This window comes from Maniola jurtina, chromosome Z (genome assembly GCF_905333055.1).
Source record: "Maniola jurtina chromosome Z, ilManJurt1.1, whole genome shotgun sequence".
NCBI lineage: Eukaryota > Metazoa > Arthropoda > Insecta > Lepidoptera > Nymphalidae > Maniola > Maniola jurtina.
In genome coordinates, this window is record NC_060058.1 from 12,108,213 (window position 1) to 12,128,876 (window position 20,664).

Below are 20,664 nucleotides of genomic sequence, written 5' to 3' on the forward strand. Positions count from 1 at the left end.
GTATCTGTCTGTGGCATCGTAGCGCCTAAACGAATGAACCGATTTTAATTTAGTTTTTTTTGTTTGAAAGGTGGCTTGATCGAGAGTGTTCTTAGCTATAATCTAAAAAAATTGGTTCAGCCGTTTAAGAGTTATCAGCTCTTTTCTAGTTTTCTTGTAGAAAAGAAGGTTAGATAACCGTTAGGGTCATAATATTATGTCAATAGACAAATGTCAAGCTGTCAAGATGGACGTTGCCTAAATACATAATTATTTATTTGAAAATGATGTTTTGGAAAACTCAAATAGTTTGGATCGTCGGGGGTGTTATAAATTTTTAATTTACACTTGTTAATATTATCGCGTGCAAAAATTATTTGCGTGCGTATTAGAAACAACATCCGTTAAGAAATTGCTCTTGAAAATGAGTGTGAATTATGAGCCTTTCACGAAAAACTTTCAATTACCTCCTTCAACAAAATAACTAGAAATGAATTAATTACTCAAATACAACTGAGAATATTCTTTCAAACGTAAACTGTACTTAGCATTTCTTACGATAATAAAAAAAGGATTTTTCTTTGACAATATTAATTACTCCGGGTTCTATTGTCATTTGGAATGAATTGCTCCAGACCTTCATTCTCTAAAATTTTCTCATCACTTAATCAAATGGACTTAGAGAAATGAGATTTTTTTATAAAATCAACCAAATATTTTTATTTTTAAAAATTATCTTACAATGAGGCTAATTCACAATCCCCTAACTAAATTGACAGTCCTAAATACAGATTATACAGACAACACATGTAAGTACGCAAAATATAGTGTGATGTACGAAATGACAATTTTTTTTTTGTATCACTTGGGGCTACAATATACTACGCTAAGCTCAGGATTCTTGTTTGAATCCTTCGTTTCGCTCTGAATTTAAAATAACGCCTTATAGGAACAAAATATCACTTTATAGCTTCTAGAAGTTCCTTGTAACACAAATAAATATTGCCCAATTGCCCATCCATCCTTCAATTTATCTACAACTCCCTTGTCTGTACCTCTTCATAATAGCTCGTTCACACATGCTGCGTAAGCGTAAACGTAGCGCGTACCATTGCGTTGTAATTTATGGAACTGTATGAAACATGGCACACCGCTTGCGCAAAGCGTTGACGCATGCGTAACCCGTGTGTTAGGGGTTTACGCGCGTCAGTACGCACGTGTCACGTGTACGTGCTTGGTGTGAATCGGCCTTAAAGATTACACTCACAATTTCTTTTTCATTGTTCACCAGGTCTCCTCCGCCTTCAGCAGCTATACCAAAGCATGAAGCCCGGCAAAGCGATGTTCCAGATCACGTACGTGAAACGCGTGACCAAGGCTGCCGAGGCCATCGCCTTCCTCGTCTCTTTGGAGAGGATGAACCGCTGGAGTAACAAATACGTTGTTCTCGATTGTGGAACCCAACTGGCCAAGGAGACGCTGGTTCTACACGTGCGCGACGTCGAACTTGGGAGGCGGAACTACCATTACTTCTTGACTGGCTTGGTGAGTTGGCGTCTTAACTACAGAGGATTACATCTTCTTATTTAACGGTTTGGCCTAGGGGTTTATGAGCCAGTCAGTGAGTCAGAACTTTTATTTTTATATTATATTTAGATAGATGTTCATCTGATTCAGTTGAAACTTTGTGCTGTTGTTGTCAGCACTTGCTTGAAGGTTTCTGTTATAGTACTATACGTATTGTACGTTGATGGTACCATCAACGTACAATAAATAAGTAGCGTGTGAGTTGCTTCCGGGTTCTTGTTCCTGCCACATGTAGGTAATCTAAATATATCCTTCAAAGAAAGAGTAAATAGGCATCTTCTATAGGCAAACGCACTCCAACCTAAACCTCCTGAGGTTAAAAACTGAAATTCTGAAATCATGATCAGTCAGTCAGTCAGGTCAAGTCTTTGTATTACGTATAGAAGAATGTAGGATTATGGATCGTATGGATTTACAATTTTTTCTCAGGTGATGGATAATCTATCGGAAAAAGGTGTTGGGGAGTTTGGGGCCATCAATGTCACCGGCTTCAGTATCCTTGACCACTCCAGAAAGATTGTCCAGAATTTCATAGAGGCTTGGCATCACGATTCGATTTCGGTAAGCTGCTTTAGTAGTCCCTATTTAAGACAACTTATCATGGTTATTTATTATGTCCTTATTCAACCTGTATACGTCTACTGATGTTCATAGACCTATTTAAAAGGTCCTCTGCCTCTTTAACCCACTTCACACCACCATCTTAAGGTCATCGGCCCAGCGGGTTGAAGGTCGTCCTACGCTACCCAGTTTTGAAACTATTATAGTTTGAAAAACAGTGAACAATTTGTAGAATGTATTTATAATATTTTTTTTGACACGAATCAAACTTCGTTTGTATAGAGCAAGCTCTGAACACACCCCTTTTTTTAGAGCCTCAATAGCTCAACCGGTAAAGGAGTGGACTGAAAACCGAAAGGTCGACGGTTCAAACCCCGCCCGTTGCACTATTGTCGTACGTACTCCTAGCACAAGCCTGACGCTTAGTTGGAGAGGAAAGGGGAATATTAGTCATTTAACATGGCTAATATTCTTTAAAAAAAAAAAAAAAAAAATTAGGCAAAGTGGGCTTGAGTATGCTTGAGTATGTATGAAAAGCTGATCCAACCTAGAGGGACAACGCTAAGTCGCCATAATAAACAACCATAACAATTCGTTGAGATATACAAAATACTGCCATGTTGGTCTAGTGGTTAGCAAATTAAACTGCAGATGATGAGGCCCTGGGTTCGATTCTCGGTTCAGGCCAAAAATAAGTAGGTATTGGGTTTTTCTGTCAAGAAATTCTCAGTACGTTCTAGCCCGATGTTAGGAAGTTGGCGGTTTTCAACCACCGTGCCTCGATGCCACCGTGCACCGTGCACGTAAAGCCTTCCTGCACCTAACCGCTCTCCGGTCGTGTCAGATTTCCATCCCGTCGGATTATGAGAGTGAGGGAATAGAATATCACCCGCACTCTAATCTCTATGGATTTAGGCCGTCGTGGCCCAAATTCGTCGGGAGAACTTTATTATTATACAAAATGTTTATTTGATTTATGAAACTGGGAAAGCCAATAAATAGCCGGGCCAGAACCAAGGATGCAATTAAGATTCGTGAAGAAGAGAAGATTTCATTGGGATTCATCTCGAAGGCAAGGGTCACTAAAAACAGGGGTGTAGGTTACCATTACATATTTACGTGACGGCAATGCGAAATGGAAACAATTCCTTAGGGGCACGTGCCCGAATCATTATGAAATAATTATACATTCAGCCGGCGATCTTTGTAAATAGGTCCCGTTTAATAATGTCTTGTTAGGTATTCAAGTTTACGCTAATTGCAATATTGATATTAGAATTTTGCTTGATTTCCTTGCTGGTTATCCTCCTAATAATAATATTATAAATACAAAAATGTGTTCGTTTGTTGGTCTGCCCCCTAATCATGCTGAAAAGAGTTTCCATGAGACTTTTAAAAGACCTAAATCCGTATGTTTCTTGAGTAGGTATTCATAAATAAAAATTACGACTCAGACAGACGACATAATACATATTTGATTAAGTTGTTTTTTTTTGCGACTTTCAAGCGCCTGTCAGCATATCAGCACTCACACTTTAAGAAAAGTGGTACTTAATGTTTTTACGTAGGTACCTTTACCAGCTGATACCTATGAAATGCACAAGCTGGTAATATCTACGCTTATTACCAGTAGGTATACACTAACACTACTTTATCCCACTCATTTTGTTTCTTAGAAAGTAAGTAATGTCTGGTGGTCCTCGGATCTCGCTCTCTAATTCACCTTGCACATTGGTCCAACAGGCGCAGGCTGCGCTGATGTACGACGCGGTGCAAGTGCTGATCGACTCCATCCTGCGCATGCTTTGGCGCAAGCCTGACTTCCTGCGCGGCGCGCGCCGCCGCAGCGCCAACAACAGCAAGGTCATCGACTGCAATCCTAAGAACGCGCTGATCCCCTACGAATACGGCGAGAAGATGTCCAAGATCATCAAACGGGTTCGTACAATCCAACACAGAGCCTTAGTGCGGTTACGCACTGCATCTGATCCGAATCCGTGAAACTACGTTCCGAAGTAGTCATTGAACTATTAGTATGATAGTTTCATCATCCAATTTATCTCCGTCATCCATGAGAACGCTTTCGCCATACCTCGGATTCAAATCGGACATATCCGTGCTAATCCTAATATCCATATCCTAAGCTTTTCGTAGGAATGAAATAGATATACCAAAGATGTCCGCTGAATAGCTTGGTTTTGGATCAGAGATCGGAATAGTGCGTAAGCATACGAGTAATATAAGCAATATTTTTATCATCGTATTTTTACGGATTCGGATCGGACGCTGTGCCTAAAACGACGATTTAATTTGAAGAAATCCTGAATACTCACATTATTACCGTCGGGTATACATGCAATCAGGTAAAAAGAAGTCTGACCTTATACCTGCGCAATGGGTGAATCGATCTGCCTATGTGGTGGTGCAAACTTAGTACAAAGTAAGGTGCTATGGTTAATGTGTCTGTGTCACCCCGGACCATCGTCAAACTTAAGTACCTACCAATTTCCAGAAACCCTCCACAGCTGTTGTTTAGAACTCTTTTTATCAGATAGCATATCTACTTGGAATAAACCACTGCCAACGATTTAGATTTTTGGGTTCCACCAATGCTATTCATATATAAAAAAGAAGGAGTTAGATACGTTACTTGTGTTATATTTCGTAGAGCGCTATGTCTTCTACTCTCGTGCGTTTAGTTTTTTCTATCTCACTCATCCTCGAGCACGAATTGTATACGTCTTGTAATAGAATGGTACATGTGTTCCGCAATAAAATTAGTCTAACAAGGTCAAATATCTATAAAAGTCCTATATAGGTCCTATTTGACCGTCGCGGTAACTCAAAAATCTAGATCGTCAGCTATTTCAAGATATTAAACCGTAAGCATTTTCACACAAAAAGAAATCATATTATTCCAATTATTACTTATTCCAACACATTTCAACCAATTTTTTCCTCTTGTCGCATATTTTATTTACCATAGCGAAGTTATTCGATTTTGATTTTTTCGTAATATTCTATACCCGAGGGATGCTTCAAATTCTGTATTGCTTATGCGAATGAATGACACCAATTCATATATTCTACACAGACTGGAGGAAAAGGATAGACGGAAAATGGGCTGTACAAAAATACAGATTAACTTACCTACTCTTATTATCTGAAGTCATGCTTTGAACTGAAAATTGAACTCGTCTGATGAGCATCATTTAAAAAGAAAATGATTTCCCTAAAACCGCTTTATGTGCATACCAACGCATAAATCAAATAGGTACAATACACGACGACTTTTTAGTCGTCTTCCAAGGCAAACCAGTTCGTGCACACAATGTCTACTGTCAATCAGTAATAAAAAAAAATTGATAAAGCACTTTTCAAAAAGTAGTAAATAAGAAAATAGATCGAATGTATTACTGCCGGAGATCTATGAAGACTAAAGCAAACGTGCGCACCGGTCAGCACGCTGCGTCCACTTTTGCTGTCACTTTAAGGTGTAACTAAATTGTCATACCCCTTCCATTTTTGCCTGATTCCATCTTAAACTGCATTATTACTTAATACCATCGGGATGATTTGCTAACTCAGTCTCTAACTTTGAATGATAGCCACCGAGCTCATTTGACATTGGTTGGTTCTACATTGCTACTTCATTGAGAGATTACTGAAATATTTTTCTAGAAAACCTTCAATGGATTAAAAATAAATGACAAATGAGATCGGTGGCTATCATCCAGTGTTAAATACTGAGTAAGCGAATCAGTAGGCTGGCGTGATCGCTATCAAGGGCTAAAAAAGTTTCCAACGTGTTAGTGGCTATCCAACGTGTTAGTGGCTAACTTTTTAGCATATTTTCCATAGGTGCTAATATACGTAACCGTAGCATAAATGGGTTCATTAAAAAAAATCAGGATGCCTCTATCTATATTTTTCCTCACGTCTGTGTTATTCAATGAAAGCGAGCGAATGCTTCATTACGTATACCAATGCGTTAGAAGTATGTAAAAATATATTGGATTCAAGCATTTTTTAAATATAATGTTATGTTGGTAAGTATCATTACTTGTGTACATACGGATGTACCTACTGCCAATTATATACCTACAGGGTGGCTTGATCAGTGTGCACTAAGTACGTTTGTATAGAGACCGCTGGAGGAACGCGCTAGGAAAACTTATCTTAAATTATACAATAATATTGTTATACATTATTTATTTTACTTTTAGTGAAAAAATCTTTATTTTTCTCATTACATTGCTTTAAAAGTAAAGAATGGTAACAACTGCGTTAGGTACAAACTGTGTTGCAGTTGTTAACGCCCACTTACTTTAAATATTTTAAAAAGCGACGATAGCCTAGTTAATGCTGATGTGAGCCTCCTAGTCGGGGCTCCGGGGTTCGATCTCGGGTATGCGCCTTTGTCTCTGAGTGAAATTGCACTTGTCCGTCCGTCTGTCACAGCCGCATCTGCCGTAACTAATTTATATCAAAACGTACTATATACTAGGTATACGATATACAAAGTATAATATACTACATATAGGACAGATCAGGTACTAGAAAATAGTGTAACAAAGAAGCGTAAAACATCCCTATTCACTTATTTTGTTTCAAATGCTACAAACAGCACTTCTTAAGAGTAAATAGCACACCGGGCTAACTCACATCTTTTCCTTTTTCATGATGCCTTGGGTATACCTAATCTTTTTTCCTTAACTTACTTAAAACTAAACAAATCGTGGAAAACGCGGAGAAACGCCCAAGAACGCGCTTAGCCCGGCAATTCAGATGATCTAAAGGTCACTATTTATTATATTAATATAATAAAGAGATAAAGTTTGTTAGTTTAAACGTAGGAGGTAACTCCGGAGGCTTCGCCCGTGGCTAGTTATCACCCTAGCATACCGCCAAGTGACTTACCGTTCCTGTACGATACCGTATAAAAACCAAAGGGATAAGGGTTTAGTAAAATCTGCCTTACCCCTTCCAGGTTAGCCCGCTTCCATTTTAAAGTGCATCATAACTTACCATCAGGTGTGATTGCAGTCAAGGGCTAACTTGTATCTGAATTTAAAAAAACTTTTCATAAACAATAAAATTTTGATTTTTAATAACTAAGTACCTTATATAATATTTTAATTCCGCTAATTCATTAGATGAACAAGATTTAATTTGGCCAGAACTTTTTCCAATCGATTTCGGCCCCGGCCCCCGGGGCACGATAGGGTCGGTTTCAAATTAAGCGAATTATAGACGCGTGCACAGGTGCGGAATATGGGCCCTGGTTTTAGGGTTCCGCAACTGAAAGTCAAACTCATTTATTCAAAAAAAATATGTTTATTCAAATAAACTAATTATTTTATGCTTATTTCGTTGTTTATATATATGTTACGGGCAATTTGATAAGCCCGGGCACTATTAATAATAGCTGGTCTGTATTCATAATGACTCAATTGGACAGTGTGATTAAAATAGCATGATTAATCACTTTTCCCCGCCATTATGAATAATGCCCACCCTATCTTGAGCAAAGTAATTATAAAGTAGGTGAACTGTAGTGTTTTTGTTTATTAAATGAAAGAACCTAACCTAACCTATTAACCTCGTGCCGCCGGCCGCGGTCCAATTTATCACATTGGCCGGCTACAAGTAGGGAATTATTCATACTGCCCGGTCCAAGTGATAAATTCAAGCTATCTCAAAAACTGACTTATTACATGGACCACAGGCCATCGGGCATTATTAATAATGGCCGATCAAAGTGATTAATTAATCACTTTGCCCATCGCTCTTGGGAATTATGCCGGTCCTTATTAATAATGCCCAGTTGATCACGTTGCCCGTAACATATAGAGATACATGAGTACCACGGTTAATTTGATAATTTCTATGTGCCGATATTTTGACTCAGTTGCATGAGTCGTAGTACCGTCGGGGCTAAAGTGCTGCGACAGAAGACAGTTCGATCTCAAATGAATCCCTGTCTACCATATAATATTCAAATAAACTTTTACAATAGGCAATCAATTAGTCTGCGTCATCAACTGGATTTACATAACACTTGTATATTTGTATGTATTGTACGAAACTCACTGGCGTACAAAAGCTCTTGTTTTCCAAAGCTTGATGTAAAAACAACGATGGCTAAACATAATATATTCGTACTACGCTGGGGAATTTTAAAAAGTCATATTGTAAAAAATCTTTTTTATCGAAACCTAAAATCTCTGCAAGCAATAAAATTGGTTGCAAACGTAAATCTTTTGATACCACACGTCAAAAATGTCTTTTTAACGATGCACATGCGATCGTGGCAGGTTAAAATTTATCCTCTTTATACTAGGTGTAACCAAATCGCTAGTAAAAACAAAGATGGGTGATAGTAATGATGATTACTGATAAGGTGCCATAAAAATAAACGCGAAAAAGATGTCCTGTACTTTTTAAAAGATCATTTTCTAATAGTTTAATATTGCAAACAAAACATCAGAATGGCGCTAGAGATCAACGAACGTTACGTAAATAGGCCACTCGAAGTCAATGCTGCGTCGCAGGCGGGGCATTGAACCGAGTTTTGCTCGTTATACATTGCAAATTTGAAAAATACTTAGTCAAATGGTTAACAGGGCTCTCTCCGTCACTCGTTTCATACAATCGTAGTTCCAATTTCATTTGAATATTAAGCAACCAAAGTCCATGAAATTTTGCAGACATATTTTAGAAACTAATATCTGTATCTGTGGTGTTTTAGATTTTTCTAAAAATATGTAGTTTTAAAATTACAGGGACTCAAAGATTTGTATGAAAATTTTTAAGACCGCGTAACTTTGAAACCGAATATTTTAACAGAAATCTGGAAAACCACAGACATAGATATTAGTTTCTAGAATATGTCTGCAAAATTTCATGGACTTTGGTTGCTTAATATTCAAATGAAATTGGAACTACGATTGTATGAAACGAGTGACGGAGAGAGCCCTCTTAAGGCATTGGATTGGGTTTAGCTAGTATAATTTAATAAGCCTTAGTTTTTGCTAGCCTTCTGGTTACACTTTGTATAATATGTATGTATGTATATTACACATAAGGAGAAACTGACTGACTGACTGACATTTACTGGGAGTATAACTCAAACCACTAGGTCTATGAACTTGAGATTTTACGTGTAGCTTTTCTCTATAAGGTAGACTTCTGCTAATGATGCGGCTCCACTATCGGAATTCAGCAAATGGTTAGTCATATCGCGAATTGTATGGCCGGTGTCAATTTATGATTTGTCACATTCACGCTAACCTGAATGATTGGCGTGAAAAAGGTTTTTTTTTAAATCCACGAGAATTCGTTGTTTTCCCGGAATATATCTAACTCTATTCACTATCTACTATTCACTATTCACTATCGCAGAATGTCACGTCTGCCGATGGTTGTTTTGACAAACTTACAATACATTCGCTGTATCCCAAATAGTGTGTGCAAACTATAATAAAAGTTGCCCAAACTCGAATCATTTGCTGAATCGCGATATTGGAGCCATACCATAATAAGAATTTTAAGAAATTCCATCCTAGCGAAGTCAAAGTTTTATCCCGAGACGCCTTATACTTGACGCGGACGGTACCGCTAGGTTTTTAGGGTACGCTGTAGCATTGCCAGTGAGTCCCACATACCCTCTTTTGTACTAGTACGGAACCTACCATAAGAACCCATGGTAAGGTCGCACTTGAGTTTTTTTATTTTTAACCCCCGACCAAAAAAATCGGTGTTATAAGTTTGACGTGTGTATCTGTGTTTCTGTCTGTGGCATCGTAGTTCCTAAACTAATGAACCGATTTTAATTTAGTTTTTTTGTTTGAAAGGTGGCTTGATCGAGAGTGTTCTTAGCTATATTCCAAGAAAATTGGTTCAGCCGTTTGAAAGTTCTGTGGTCGTAAGGAAAAGGGGCACAAGTCAGATACGCGGCTACAGCTCGTTTCGCCAGTACGGGCCAAAGAAAGAAATTAGTCGAGACACCGTTTCTTAAAATCAAGATACCCTTTGAAATATACATTACATTGTGATTTAATTTATAGTTTTCTTTTGTAAATGAGCTCATATAATATTTAATCCAATTTTTTTTAAATTTATTATTATATATTTTAAATTAATGTGACTTGTGCCTCTTTTCTAAACCCAACTTCGGCTGCCAACCTTACGTCATACTAACTTAGGCCATTTTTTTAGTAAGTAGTTATTAATAAAAACGAACAAATTAAGATAATTTGTTTGTTATACTATTCATTTATTTGATAAAAATACTTATAATGTTAGATCACCGGATGTAGCTGGTTCAAATCTCAATAATTGGAAGTATTTGTGTTATTAACACAGATTTTTACATGATTCTATGTTTATGTAAATGTGATTTTGATATTATATTATATTAAATATTATATTATATTAGATTTAGATTTATATTACATTTAATTTTTGTATGTCTGTAAATTATTTTTAAAAGTGATGTTAACAAGAATTGCTACAAACCAAAGGTTAATCTTTAATTGCTGAAGGTTTCTTTGTTTCTTCAATTTTCTAGATTAGCAAAATCTGCTTTTATTTGATGACTGTCAAGTTGGTGTCTCTTTTTCAATGGGCTCTACTAATTTAATTATCTATGTATCGCGTCATAGGTATTACACGTGTCTAGAACTGGCTTTTGTATTTAAGACCAGTGCTCTTAAATATTTTGCCAAAGTGTAATCTGGAAACTGGATATGTCTTCTTTATACATAAATTATTAAGTTCAAGCCTAATAGAAGATAGGTTTTGCCTGTATGTCGTCGTGAACAATGAGATCTATAAGTTAGGTAAGTCATAAAGTAAGTAGCTTATGTGGTCAAGAATTAGTTATTCTTTTCTTCCAAAATTTTAGAAGGTGGAGTTGTAAGATCTAGTTTTGTCATTACTTGTACTAATGCCGGATATTTCAAAGAAGGATTTTTAATAACTGTTCGCATAAATTTGTCTGTCTCACAAAATGTCTGTTTGAAAGATTCTTATTTCAACTAAGACTTCTAAACTCCAGACAATCTAATCCCGAAATACATGGTCAATGTAATTGACATTTCTTCCAAAAATAAATTTTTTCCACTGATCGTTAAACGGACCTACAATCGTTTTAGGGCCATGTGAAATCAGTCGTGCTAAATATAAAACTCTCTTATTGAAATCAATATGGTTTCAGTACTCTTGAAATATCTGACTTTGCTGCTCAAAGGTAAATTTTATAAGCAGATTTCTTCCTGCAATCTGATTAATGTTTTACTCATAGATATGTGTTTTACTTTACTCGCACTAACTATTCTTCCTTTTTGGTTTATATAATGTATCCTCTGTTTCTTTTAAGTTTTATTATGGACCTTATATTGTTGGTCTTCCTCTTTCTTTCGTTGTGAGTAAGATGAATCTAGAATAAGAAATATATTTCTGAATTTACCGGTAATATACAAATTATACAACAAAATTATAGGAGTAGGACGTAGGACTACGGACACGTTTTGACAACAAAAAATAACAAATAAGTTATAACTAAACCGTTAACTAAGTAATAATAAATTAGAAAACTTATTACCTACTTAGGTACTTCCGAAGTGGTACAAAAGAATCTATAACTGACTTAAATATAACAATGGTGGTGGAATCTTGCGCAAAGGTCCAGGTGCTTAACAAACAGTGTTGTCCTATAATGGGATCGGTTACCTAATGGTTCGATAGTAATAATTGGCCAAAAAAAACACCAAAACAATTAAACAGTACAACTTCGGTCGTTTATCATGAGCTTTTTTTGTTCTGAAACGCAACGATTTGAGAACTAAGTAGACATGATGCCATATTCCAAACCAAAAATTTTGCGAAACCTTGTTACAAGTAGGCATGATTTAAGTTGTGCCCCTACTCTTTGTTAAGAAGTGGTCAAGACAAACGATAATCGACTTGTGCCCAATTTTTATTTAGTTTTTATTCTGGAATAAATAAAGTTTTCGTAAAATATGCCTTTTTCCCTTGAAGCTTGAAATAATATATTTCATTAGTGAGTTTTTGTAATTTTAGTGAAAAATGCGACTTGTGCCCCTTTTCCTTCCGACCACAGACTATCAGCTCTTTTCTAGTTATTATTGTAACCTTCACTTGTCGAGGGTGTTATAAATTTTTAATTTACACTTGAATATTAAGCGTTCGAATCGGTATCGCACAACGATTAATGAGATTGGTCGGATTGATTAATTAGTTTAGACTAGATAATGAGGCCTGTCAATGTTAGCAATAAAGCTATTAGTTCTAATGACTTCTGACGCCCACTCTAGCACAATACTAACGTTTGGCTATGCACAGCTGCTTGCATTCGTTGTTATACAAAGAGACATCATCACGATCAACTTATTGAGCACTGTCTCCTCTCAGAATGAGAAGTGTTTAGGTCATCGTCCCCCACACTGGCTCAATGAGAATTGGCAGGCTTCACACACCTCTAACAAGTGTAAATTAAAAAATTTTAACACCCCCGACAAGTAAAGGTTATAGTAACTAGAAAAGAGCTGATAACTTTCAAACAGCTGAACTGATTTTCTTGAATTATAGCTAAGAGCACTCTCGATCAAGCCACCTTTCAAACAAAAATAAACTAAATAAAAATCGGTTCATTAGTTTAGGAGCTACGATGCCACAGACAGATACACAGATACAGACGTCAAACTTATAACACCCCTCTTTTTGGGTCGGTGGTTAAAAACACACATAGCTCCGAAAAGTTAAGAGACCCGGAATGGAACCGCCTCGAATAGAAAGCGAACGTCTTACTACTAGGCTATCATGGTTCTTCTGACTATTGAGTTAATCTTATTTTAGATTATTATCTTTAATTTAATTATGTAATTAATGGATATCGGGCTGAATTTAAAGGGGAAATAGTGGCATACAAAATCACCAGGAAAGCACATGTACAAGCTTTTTTGAGCAAAAAATCTTAAAATATGCAGCCAGTATTCTTGGCACCATTCCACTTGGGCATGATTTACAGTACATATAAGTTTTAGTGTAATATTTTCAATTTTAAACAGCATCATCAAATAATGTCACACCGGTTACGAACCTATCTAAATTATACAAGGTGTAATTAGATTGCTAGCAAAAATTTAGCGCTATTATACCAACAACCCTTTGCCTTGTCCTTGTACTTTTAGTGATTCAATATTTTTCAAATCCGCAATGTATAGCTAAAATTAGTACCTATCTACGCAACGTTCTCTGACCTCTAGCGTCAGTCAGATGTTTTATTTGTAATACAATGGGAAATTTTGAAAAGTACAGTCAATTTTTAATTTTTTCCGCTATTTTTATGTTATCTTATCAGTTATCATCAGTACCTTTCTTCGCATTTGTTAGCATTCTAATTTCACACATGTATAATTATGTATAATAATGTATAATTTCTAAGCCTTCAGGATTGTTTTGCTTGCGTAAATTTAAGTCGAAACGATGTGTGAGATTTCAGATGACGTATAAAGCAGGTAGATTTGTATTATTTGCTGCAGACGGAGATGGAAGGCATAACTGGTCATATCCGGTTCACTGAGGAGGGGCATCGCCGGAACTTTACCCTACAGGTCATGGAGATGACTGTCACTGGAGAGATTGTTAAGGTATGCCGGTTCTCTGTCTTCCTGTAATTAGTATGCCACTCTGGCAAAGAAGTGTGTCCTGGGGATACAGAATTTATTCCCCTGGATCGAATTATAATTTTAAACTTGGCTCAGGTTTGGTTTGATTTACCTTTTTCACCATACTCGTAGCTGAAATGACCAGAGCGTTTGTGACAACTAATCACAAGAGAGCCTATGTTTTCGAATTGAATTTGGAATGTTTTTCGAAAACCCATTTCTTTAACAGGGTAATAATAATTATACCCACGGAAAACATAGGTTCGCTTGTGATTGGTTGGTCACGAAAAATGTTTCACTCCCACTGTGTTTTTTGTATCTGTAGAGTATGGTAACTGAATTTATGAAAATGAAGCTATTCTATAAGTCGCATGCGTCCTTGCACATCCCTGTTGGAAAAAAAAGCCTAGATGCTTCATGTAGAAAGCTAAGTTGAGCGTTTACAGAATAGCACTGCACTATAACGGTATCTACGTTTTCATCTCATTTTGTGCCTGTTAAGGCTGTTTCCAACTTTCCACTCTTATTTAGTTGGTTTCTAATATATTTATTACTAGCCGATGCCCGCGACTTCGCCCGCGTGGATTTAGGTTTTCTGAAATCCCGTGGGAACTCTTTGATTTTCCGGGATAAAAAGTAGCCTATGTGCTAATCCAGGATATTATCTATCTCCATTCTAAATTTCAGCCAAATCCGTTCAGTAGTTTTTGCGTGAAGGAGTAACAAACATACACACACACACACACACACATACAAACTTTCGCCTTTATAATATTAGTGTGATAGGGACTTCTTATGTCTTGTATACAGAATTTCTTGACCAAAACTAAGACTTACTTCACCAGTAACTTTTTGGCTCAAACCGGACGGACCCTCATGATCGATTATGTCCTCATAATATAATTTATATTTCAATTCTCTTAGGTCGGCACGTGGTACGATAATAAGGGCTACATACCAGTGGAGGAGAAACTCCCTGGCCTCAGGGAGCTGGGACTCTACGATCGCAACAAGACCTACATAGTATCCACCATCGTGGAGTATCCCTATGTCAACAAGGAGAAAATATCCGACAACCCTGACGAGCCCATCACCAACCTTACGGGATTCTGCGTGGATCTCACCCGGCTTGTACTGGAGAAAATGGAAATAACTTGTAAGTGTTTCACCTTTTTTTTTTAATTTGCAGTTGCTTGGTTGCATAAAGACCTGCTAGGAAGTGATGATAATCTATCTTGTATCCCAGTATTTATCCGTTTTACCTTCATTGACGTTCTCAGCTGGACGCAAATATAAGTGTCATCCTAACCATGATGTCTGGTACTCTTCGAATTCCCACACCTTTACTGCAAATTCTTGATCAACCTTCACCTGTTGTATTGATTCAAAACTACAATATGAGAATATTAACAGAGTAGATATTTACCAATTTTTAACAGCGGTTCCTCTGGTACAGCATAATTTGTGCAGCGGTAATCATTTAACATCAGGTGTTTACTGGTTTATGCCCTATAATTAATAACAACAAAAAACATAGGTCTCTAGTATAAATTTCTACACTCCACGGTTTTATGTCCTTTATAGTGGTTTCCTGATACTCTTTTCATTTCCTCGTTTCGGTGAACGGTACTGCACTTTCCAGTATGGGTCACCAGACCAACAGTCACCAGGGATCAAACATCTATCGGTCTTCTTCAGCATCACAACTAGTTGAACTAAGTAGATTACTCTAGTACATAAAACATTTCTTATTTCTGATCATAATAAATTTCAGATAGAATTTAAAGTACCTACTTAGTTACGTAGAGGTCAGAAAATTGTTTTTTATTGTTATTTTCAATTGATCAAATTTTTTAAAGTTAATAATCTTTGTTTGTAGATGAACTGAGGCTTGTAAAGGACGAAAAGTACGGAAATGAAAATCCAAAAGAAATAAGCGGATGGGATGGTCTCATTGGTGAACTTTTACGCCAGGTTCGTAATAGACGTTTTTACTTTTCTTTGACATAAAAAATCAAAACGTAAATGGAAAATAAAGGTATTAATTCACGTAATTATATGCCAACTTATAGCCAAGTCAATGCCCTATTGCCAGTTTAGGAATCCATTTCCACAGAGATGCTCAAGAAGAAAAGAAGAAGGAAGAAACCCAGCATTTTACTCTTGTCTCCTAATTCGCACTTGGCCAGCGTGCTAAGACTATGGTGAAACCTTTCTGAGAAATTGTCTAATGATTTGCCTCTGTCATAGCAACCCAATTTGGGCTACAGCAAATACATCAACACTGGAACTCTTTGTCAAGATAAGGGCTTCTTTAGAGGACTATTCAAACGACATGGGTCATATTCAACTTGATGCATAAATGGTACGTATCGTCTGAATGGTCCCCATAAAGATGCTCCTATTTTGAGTATAAATTCCAGTTTAAGAGTTTCCTTCTGAATTTCTCCTTCCAAAAGCATTTCCTTTCTTTCAGAGTGTCAGGAAATATCAAAACAAGCGTCGGAAAATTCTACCCGCGCAAATAGTAAAAATATGGATAAAGAAAGAATTAAAGAACAACATAAATTTGTTTTATGCAAAAAAAGCTTAGCATTAAAGTTTTGCCATGCCTGCGTTAATATTAGCAATGCAGTGCGCCGGCATTCCTGTGAAGCTCGCATGCAGGCCTGGCATGCCACGAGTTGTCTTCCTGCATAGTCCATTTCTGCGGAAATGTGTAATATATATTGCAGTGGTTTTATCAATGATATATTGTAAGGAAATAGAAGTTGTTGCTCCGAAGATTTTGACTCCGACGCGATGTCTCAAAAAGCTCTAGGAAACCACTGCATCTTTTTAACCCCCGACCCAAAAAGAGGGGTGTTATAAGTTTGACGTGTGTATCTGTGTATCTGTGTGTCTGTGTATCTGTGTATCTGTGTATCTGTGTTTCTGTGTATCTGTGTATCTGTGTATCTGTGTATCTGTCTGTGGCATCGTAGCGCCTAAACGAATGAACCGATTTTAATTTAGTTTTTTTTGTTTGAAAGGTGGCTTGATCGAGAGTGTTCTTAGCTATAATCTAAAAAAATTGGTTCAGCCGTTTAAGAGTTATCAGCTCTTTTCTAGTTTTCTTGTAGAAAAGTGTAGAAAAATAATATTATGTCAATAGACAAATGTCAAGCTGTCAAGATGGACGTTGCCTAAATACATAATTATTTATTTGAAAATGATGTTTTGAAAACTCAGATACTTTGGATCGTCGGGGGTGTTATAAATTTTTAATTTACACTTGTTATTAATATAGACAACGTTTCAATGACGTCATCGGCGCTATATATATAGCTATCTCTGAATCTGGTGTCATAGTCTTAATGCGCCTGGGTTAATTAACCTAGCCTACTACCTACCTACTACCTAGTTAAATTAGCTGAATGAATTATACTCAGAGTATACTATTAATTAATATTTAACAAAAAAAAGACTGATTGGATTAAAATATTCCTTGAGCCAAAAGTGGCTACATGAGTCATGTACTATGTATTCTCTACATTACAATAATTGTGGTAGGGAATTGCTTCGCAAAAAAGTCCAAAAAAAAGTAATAATATATGGCTGTGTATTGTACAATTTTTATTTTTCATTTCTTTTTATGTTAATTCTAAAATTACTTAATTACGAATGTACCTTTCGAATAAAAAATAAATGGTTGTTTTAAAATATTTTTTTATTTTTTTTTTCATAATTTCAACAAAAAGTATGGCGTCTCTCCCACTTTTACTATAAACTTTGGTGACTTCATTCACTTAATGCAGCTGGATGAACAGCCTATTCGGGGATCCTTTAGGCGTCATCATCATCATCATTATCAAAGACGAGCACGGCGGTCATAGGTCTCTTGTAGAGACTTTGGGACCCCAACGTGTATCGGTTTTTCGAACTATTTTGCCACACACATTTCGAAACACATTGCCACTTCAGCTTCGTAACCCGTTGAGGTATATCGGTTAATTTGGTTCTCCTACGGATTTCCTCATTTTAGATTTGATCACGTAGAGAAACCCCAAGAATATAGGCACAACGATTCAGAATGTATGTCCATATTTTCCAAAGTCATAATAATATGGTAGCTCTATTATGGGTGTAATAAGCGCTCAACGCATCGCTATACAGCAATGCCTTGGGAATAAACGCCGATATCTAGTGCTCAAACAAAGAGCACTAGATCGCGTTATTTGCAGCAATCGCGCCATTTGCTCTCGTCCTCAATGCGGGAGCTAATTCTATACCGGAGGTCACATAATATAATATCTTATCGGAAATTAATAATCAGTCTATTTTTTATCTTTAGAAGTGTTTATTTCAATACATAATCCATACTTTATCATCACCATGATCAATTAATTGCCAGTTCACTATTGAGTACGGGTTGCTAACGGTCGGTACCTACGTGGCGTTGGCTAATTAAATGGTTCTTTAATTAGTTTTTAGACTTGTTCTACGTAGCATACGTACCCACCTTTTTAGAAAACATCAGTTTTTCAAAAAGAAGTATAAGTTATGACTAAGTTAGGTATTCCATTCCATTCTGTCAGTCTGTATGCGTCCACTGCTGGACATAGGCCTTTCCAAGAGCGCACTACCATGCACTGCGCTTACCCGTAAGTATATGGTTTACACTAGAGAACACGTCTGCCTCATCGGCCATCGGTTCTGCGAGAAACATGACCTGCCAATTGCCACTTCAGCTTGCTAATCCTTTGAGCTATGTCGGTCTTGTTAGTTCTTTCGCGTATTTCCTCGTTCCGGGTTGTATTCCTGGAATAGTTACCCAACATGGCCAAAGCGCGCTCCATAGCGCGTGCAAAGTGTGTCAATCTATAATGTATAAAAGCTGACTGACTGACTGATTGACTCAGCAGATAGCTAAAAATTCAATCCCTAAAGGGGTAAAACAGGGGTTTGAAATTTATGTAGTTCACGTGGATGAACTTGCGAACATAAGCTAGTCATGTATAATAAAACAGTGTAAAAAAAATTATCAGTAAGACTCACTTTACAAGTGAAAATTAAAAATTTATAACACCCCTTAGAGCTGATAACTTTCAAACGGCTGAACCGATTTTCTTGGACTACTAAGAACACTCTCGGTCAAGCCACCTTTCAAACAAAAAAAAACTTAATTAAAATCGGTTCATTAGTTTAGGAGCTACGATGCCACAGACAGATATACAGATACACAGACACACACGTCAAACTTATAACACCCCTCTTTTTGGGTCGGGGGTTAAAAATCTAAAGTAGGTAAATAAATAATGGTCTTCAAGCGCAGCTCTTTTCAAAGTTCCTTCCATTATTTCGGAGATTATGAATATAAACCTCGAGTGGGTAGTTACAAAGTGGCGCTGAAAGAGCATGCAAAGTGAATTGAAATTCGTGTAAAAACTTAAGCCACTGCAGCCTAAAGCTGCGTATCCACCACAACAGTAAAATTGCACTCTGCACATCTCTATCTCCTAATATCCATGAGACGGACAGCTCAAACTACTGGATAGATCAGCCTGAAATTAGGCATGCAGATAGCTATTATGACGTAGATATCCGCTAAGAAAAGATTTTTGAAAATGCAATCCCTAAGACGTCCATACATGTGGAAGACAAAATTAGTTTTCTCTATGCTTCAACTGCAATGTCAAAAGTACGGTTTCCCTAAGCCCTAATTCGCACGAGCGTTAAAAACGCGTTGCGTTAAACCCGGCGTTGCGATGAAAATACAAAGTTCGCGTTAAAAAAATGTTGACGTGTGAACAGATACTTGGGAATGTATTTGTTCTATATGAACGATTTTTTAATGGACGTTAAAAAAGCTCTCGTGCGAATGAGGCCTTAGGGTAAGTACTTATATTACAAGTGTAAATTAAAAATTTATTACACCCCCGACAAGTGAAGTTACAGTAACTAGAAAAGACCGAAAAGACCTGATAACTTTCAAACGGCTGAACCGATTTTCTTGGACTATTCCGCGCCTACGATCCAAAGTGTCAGAGTTTTCCAAAACATCATTTTCAAATAAATAATTATGTATCAAGGCAACGTCCATCTTGACAGCTTGACATTTGTCTATTGACATAATATTATGAACCTAACGGTTATGTAACCTTCTTTTCTACAAGAAAACTAGAAAAGAGCTGATAACTCTTAAACGGCTGCACCAATTTTTTTGGATTATAGCTAAGAACACTCTCGATCAAGCCACCTTTCAAACAAAAAAAACTAAATTAAAATCGGTTCATTCGTTTAGGCGCTACGATGCCACAGACAGATACACAGATACACAGATACACAGATACACAGATACACAGATACACAGACACACAGATACACAGATACACAGATACACACGTCAAACTTATAACACCCCTCTTTTTGGGTCGGGGGTTAAAAAGGACTAAATTCGTACTTTTGATATGACAGTTGACAAATAGAGCAAATATGGCGAATGAAGAGATATTATTATACCTACACTATGAGCACAATAGGTGCGCGAACATAGTTGATACAAAGCTTTATACTGCTTAGCATTTCAAAACTGTAATGCATTGAAAGTCATTGCTTATGGATGGTTTTACTGGGCTTTTTAATGAACGCGGGACATAAACATGTCCAATCTGTGTTCTAGAAGTTTAACACTATGGAACTGTATGAAAGCGTTTACATTGAAAAGTTCGCTTCGTTCACTTCCTCGTATTACGAGTCGTAGAAGGCATAAAGTAAATAGAAGTGTTTTGTGTACAAGCGGTACAATAAGGTGCGACGTTAAGTGCATTTCCACCGCGCATTGTGTGGCCAAGCTTTTTTGGGC

At 36.9% G+C, this 20,664-nt stretch overlaps 1 protein-coding gene across 1 annotated transcript in view; it reads left to right on the forward strand.

Annotated features, from left to right (window-relative positions):
• LOC123880516 (glutamate receptor 1-like) overlaps nt 1–20,664 on the forward strand; it is a 211,625-nt gene that overhangs the window by 174,139 nt on the left and 16,822 nt on the right. The window contains exons 7-12 of the mRNA XM_045928663.1: nt 1,271–1,524; nt 1,996–2,127; nt 3,871–4,065; nt 13,695–13,802; nt 14,745–14,976; nt 15,700–15,794. Coding sequence (XP_045784619.1) covers nt 1,271–1,524; nt 1,996–2,127; nt 3,871–4,065; nt 13,695–13,802; nt 14,745–14,976; nt 15,700–15,794 — 1,016 coding nt within the window. The remainder of the gene's footprint in view (nt 1–1,270; nt 1,525–1,995; nt 2,128–3,870; nt 4,066–13,694; nt 13,803–14,744; nt 14,977–15,699; nt 15,795–20,664) is intronic.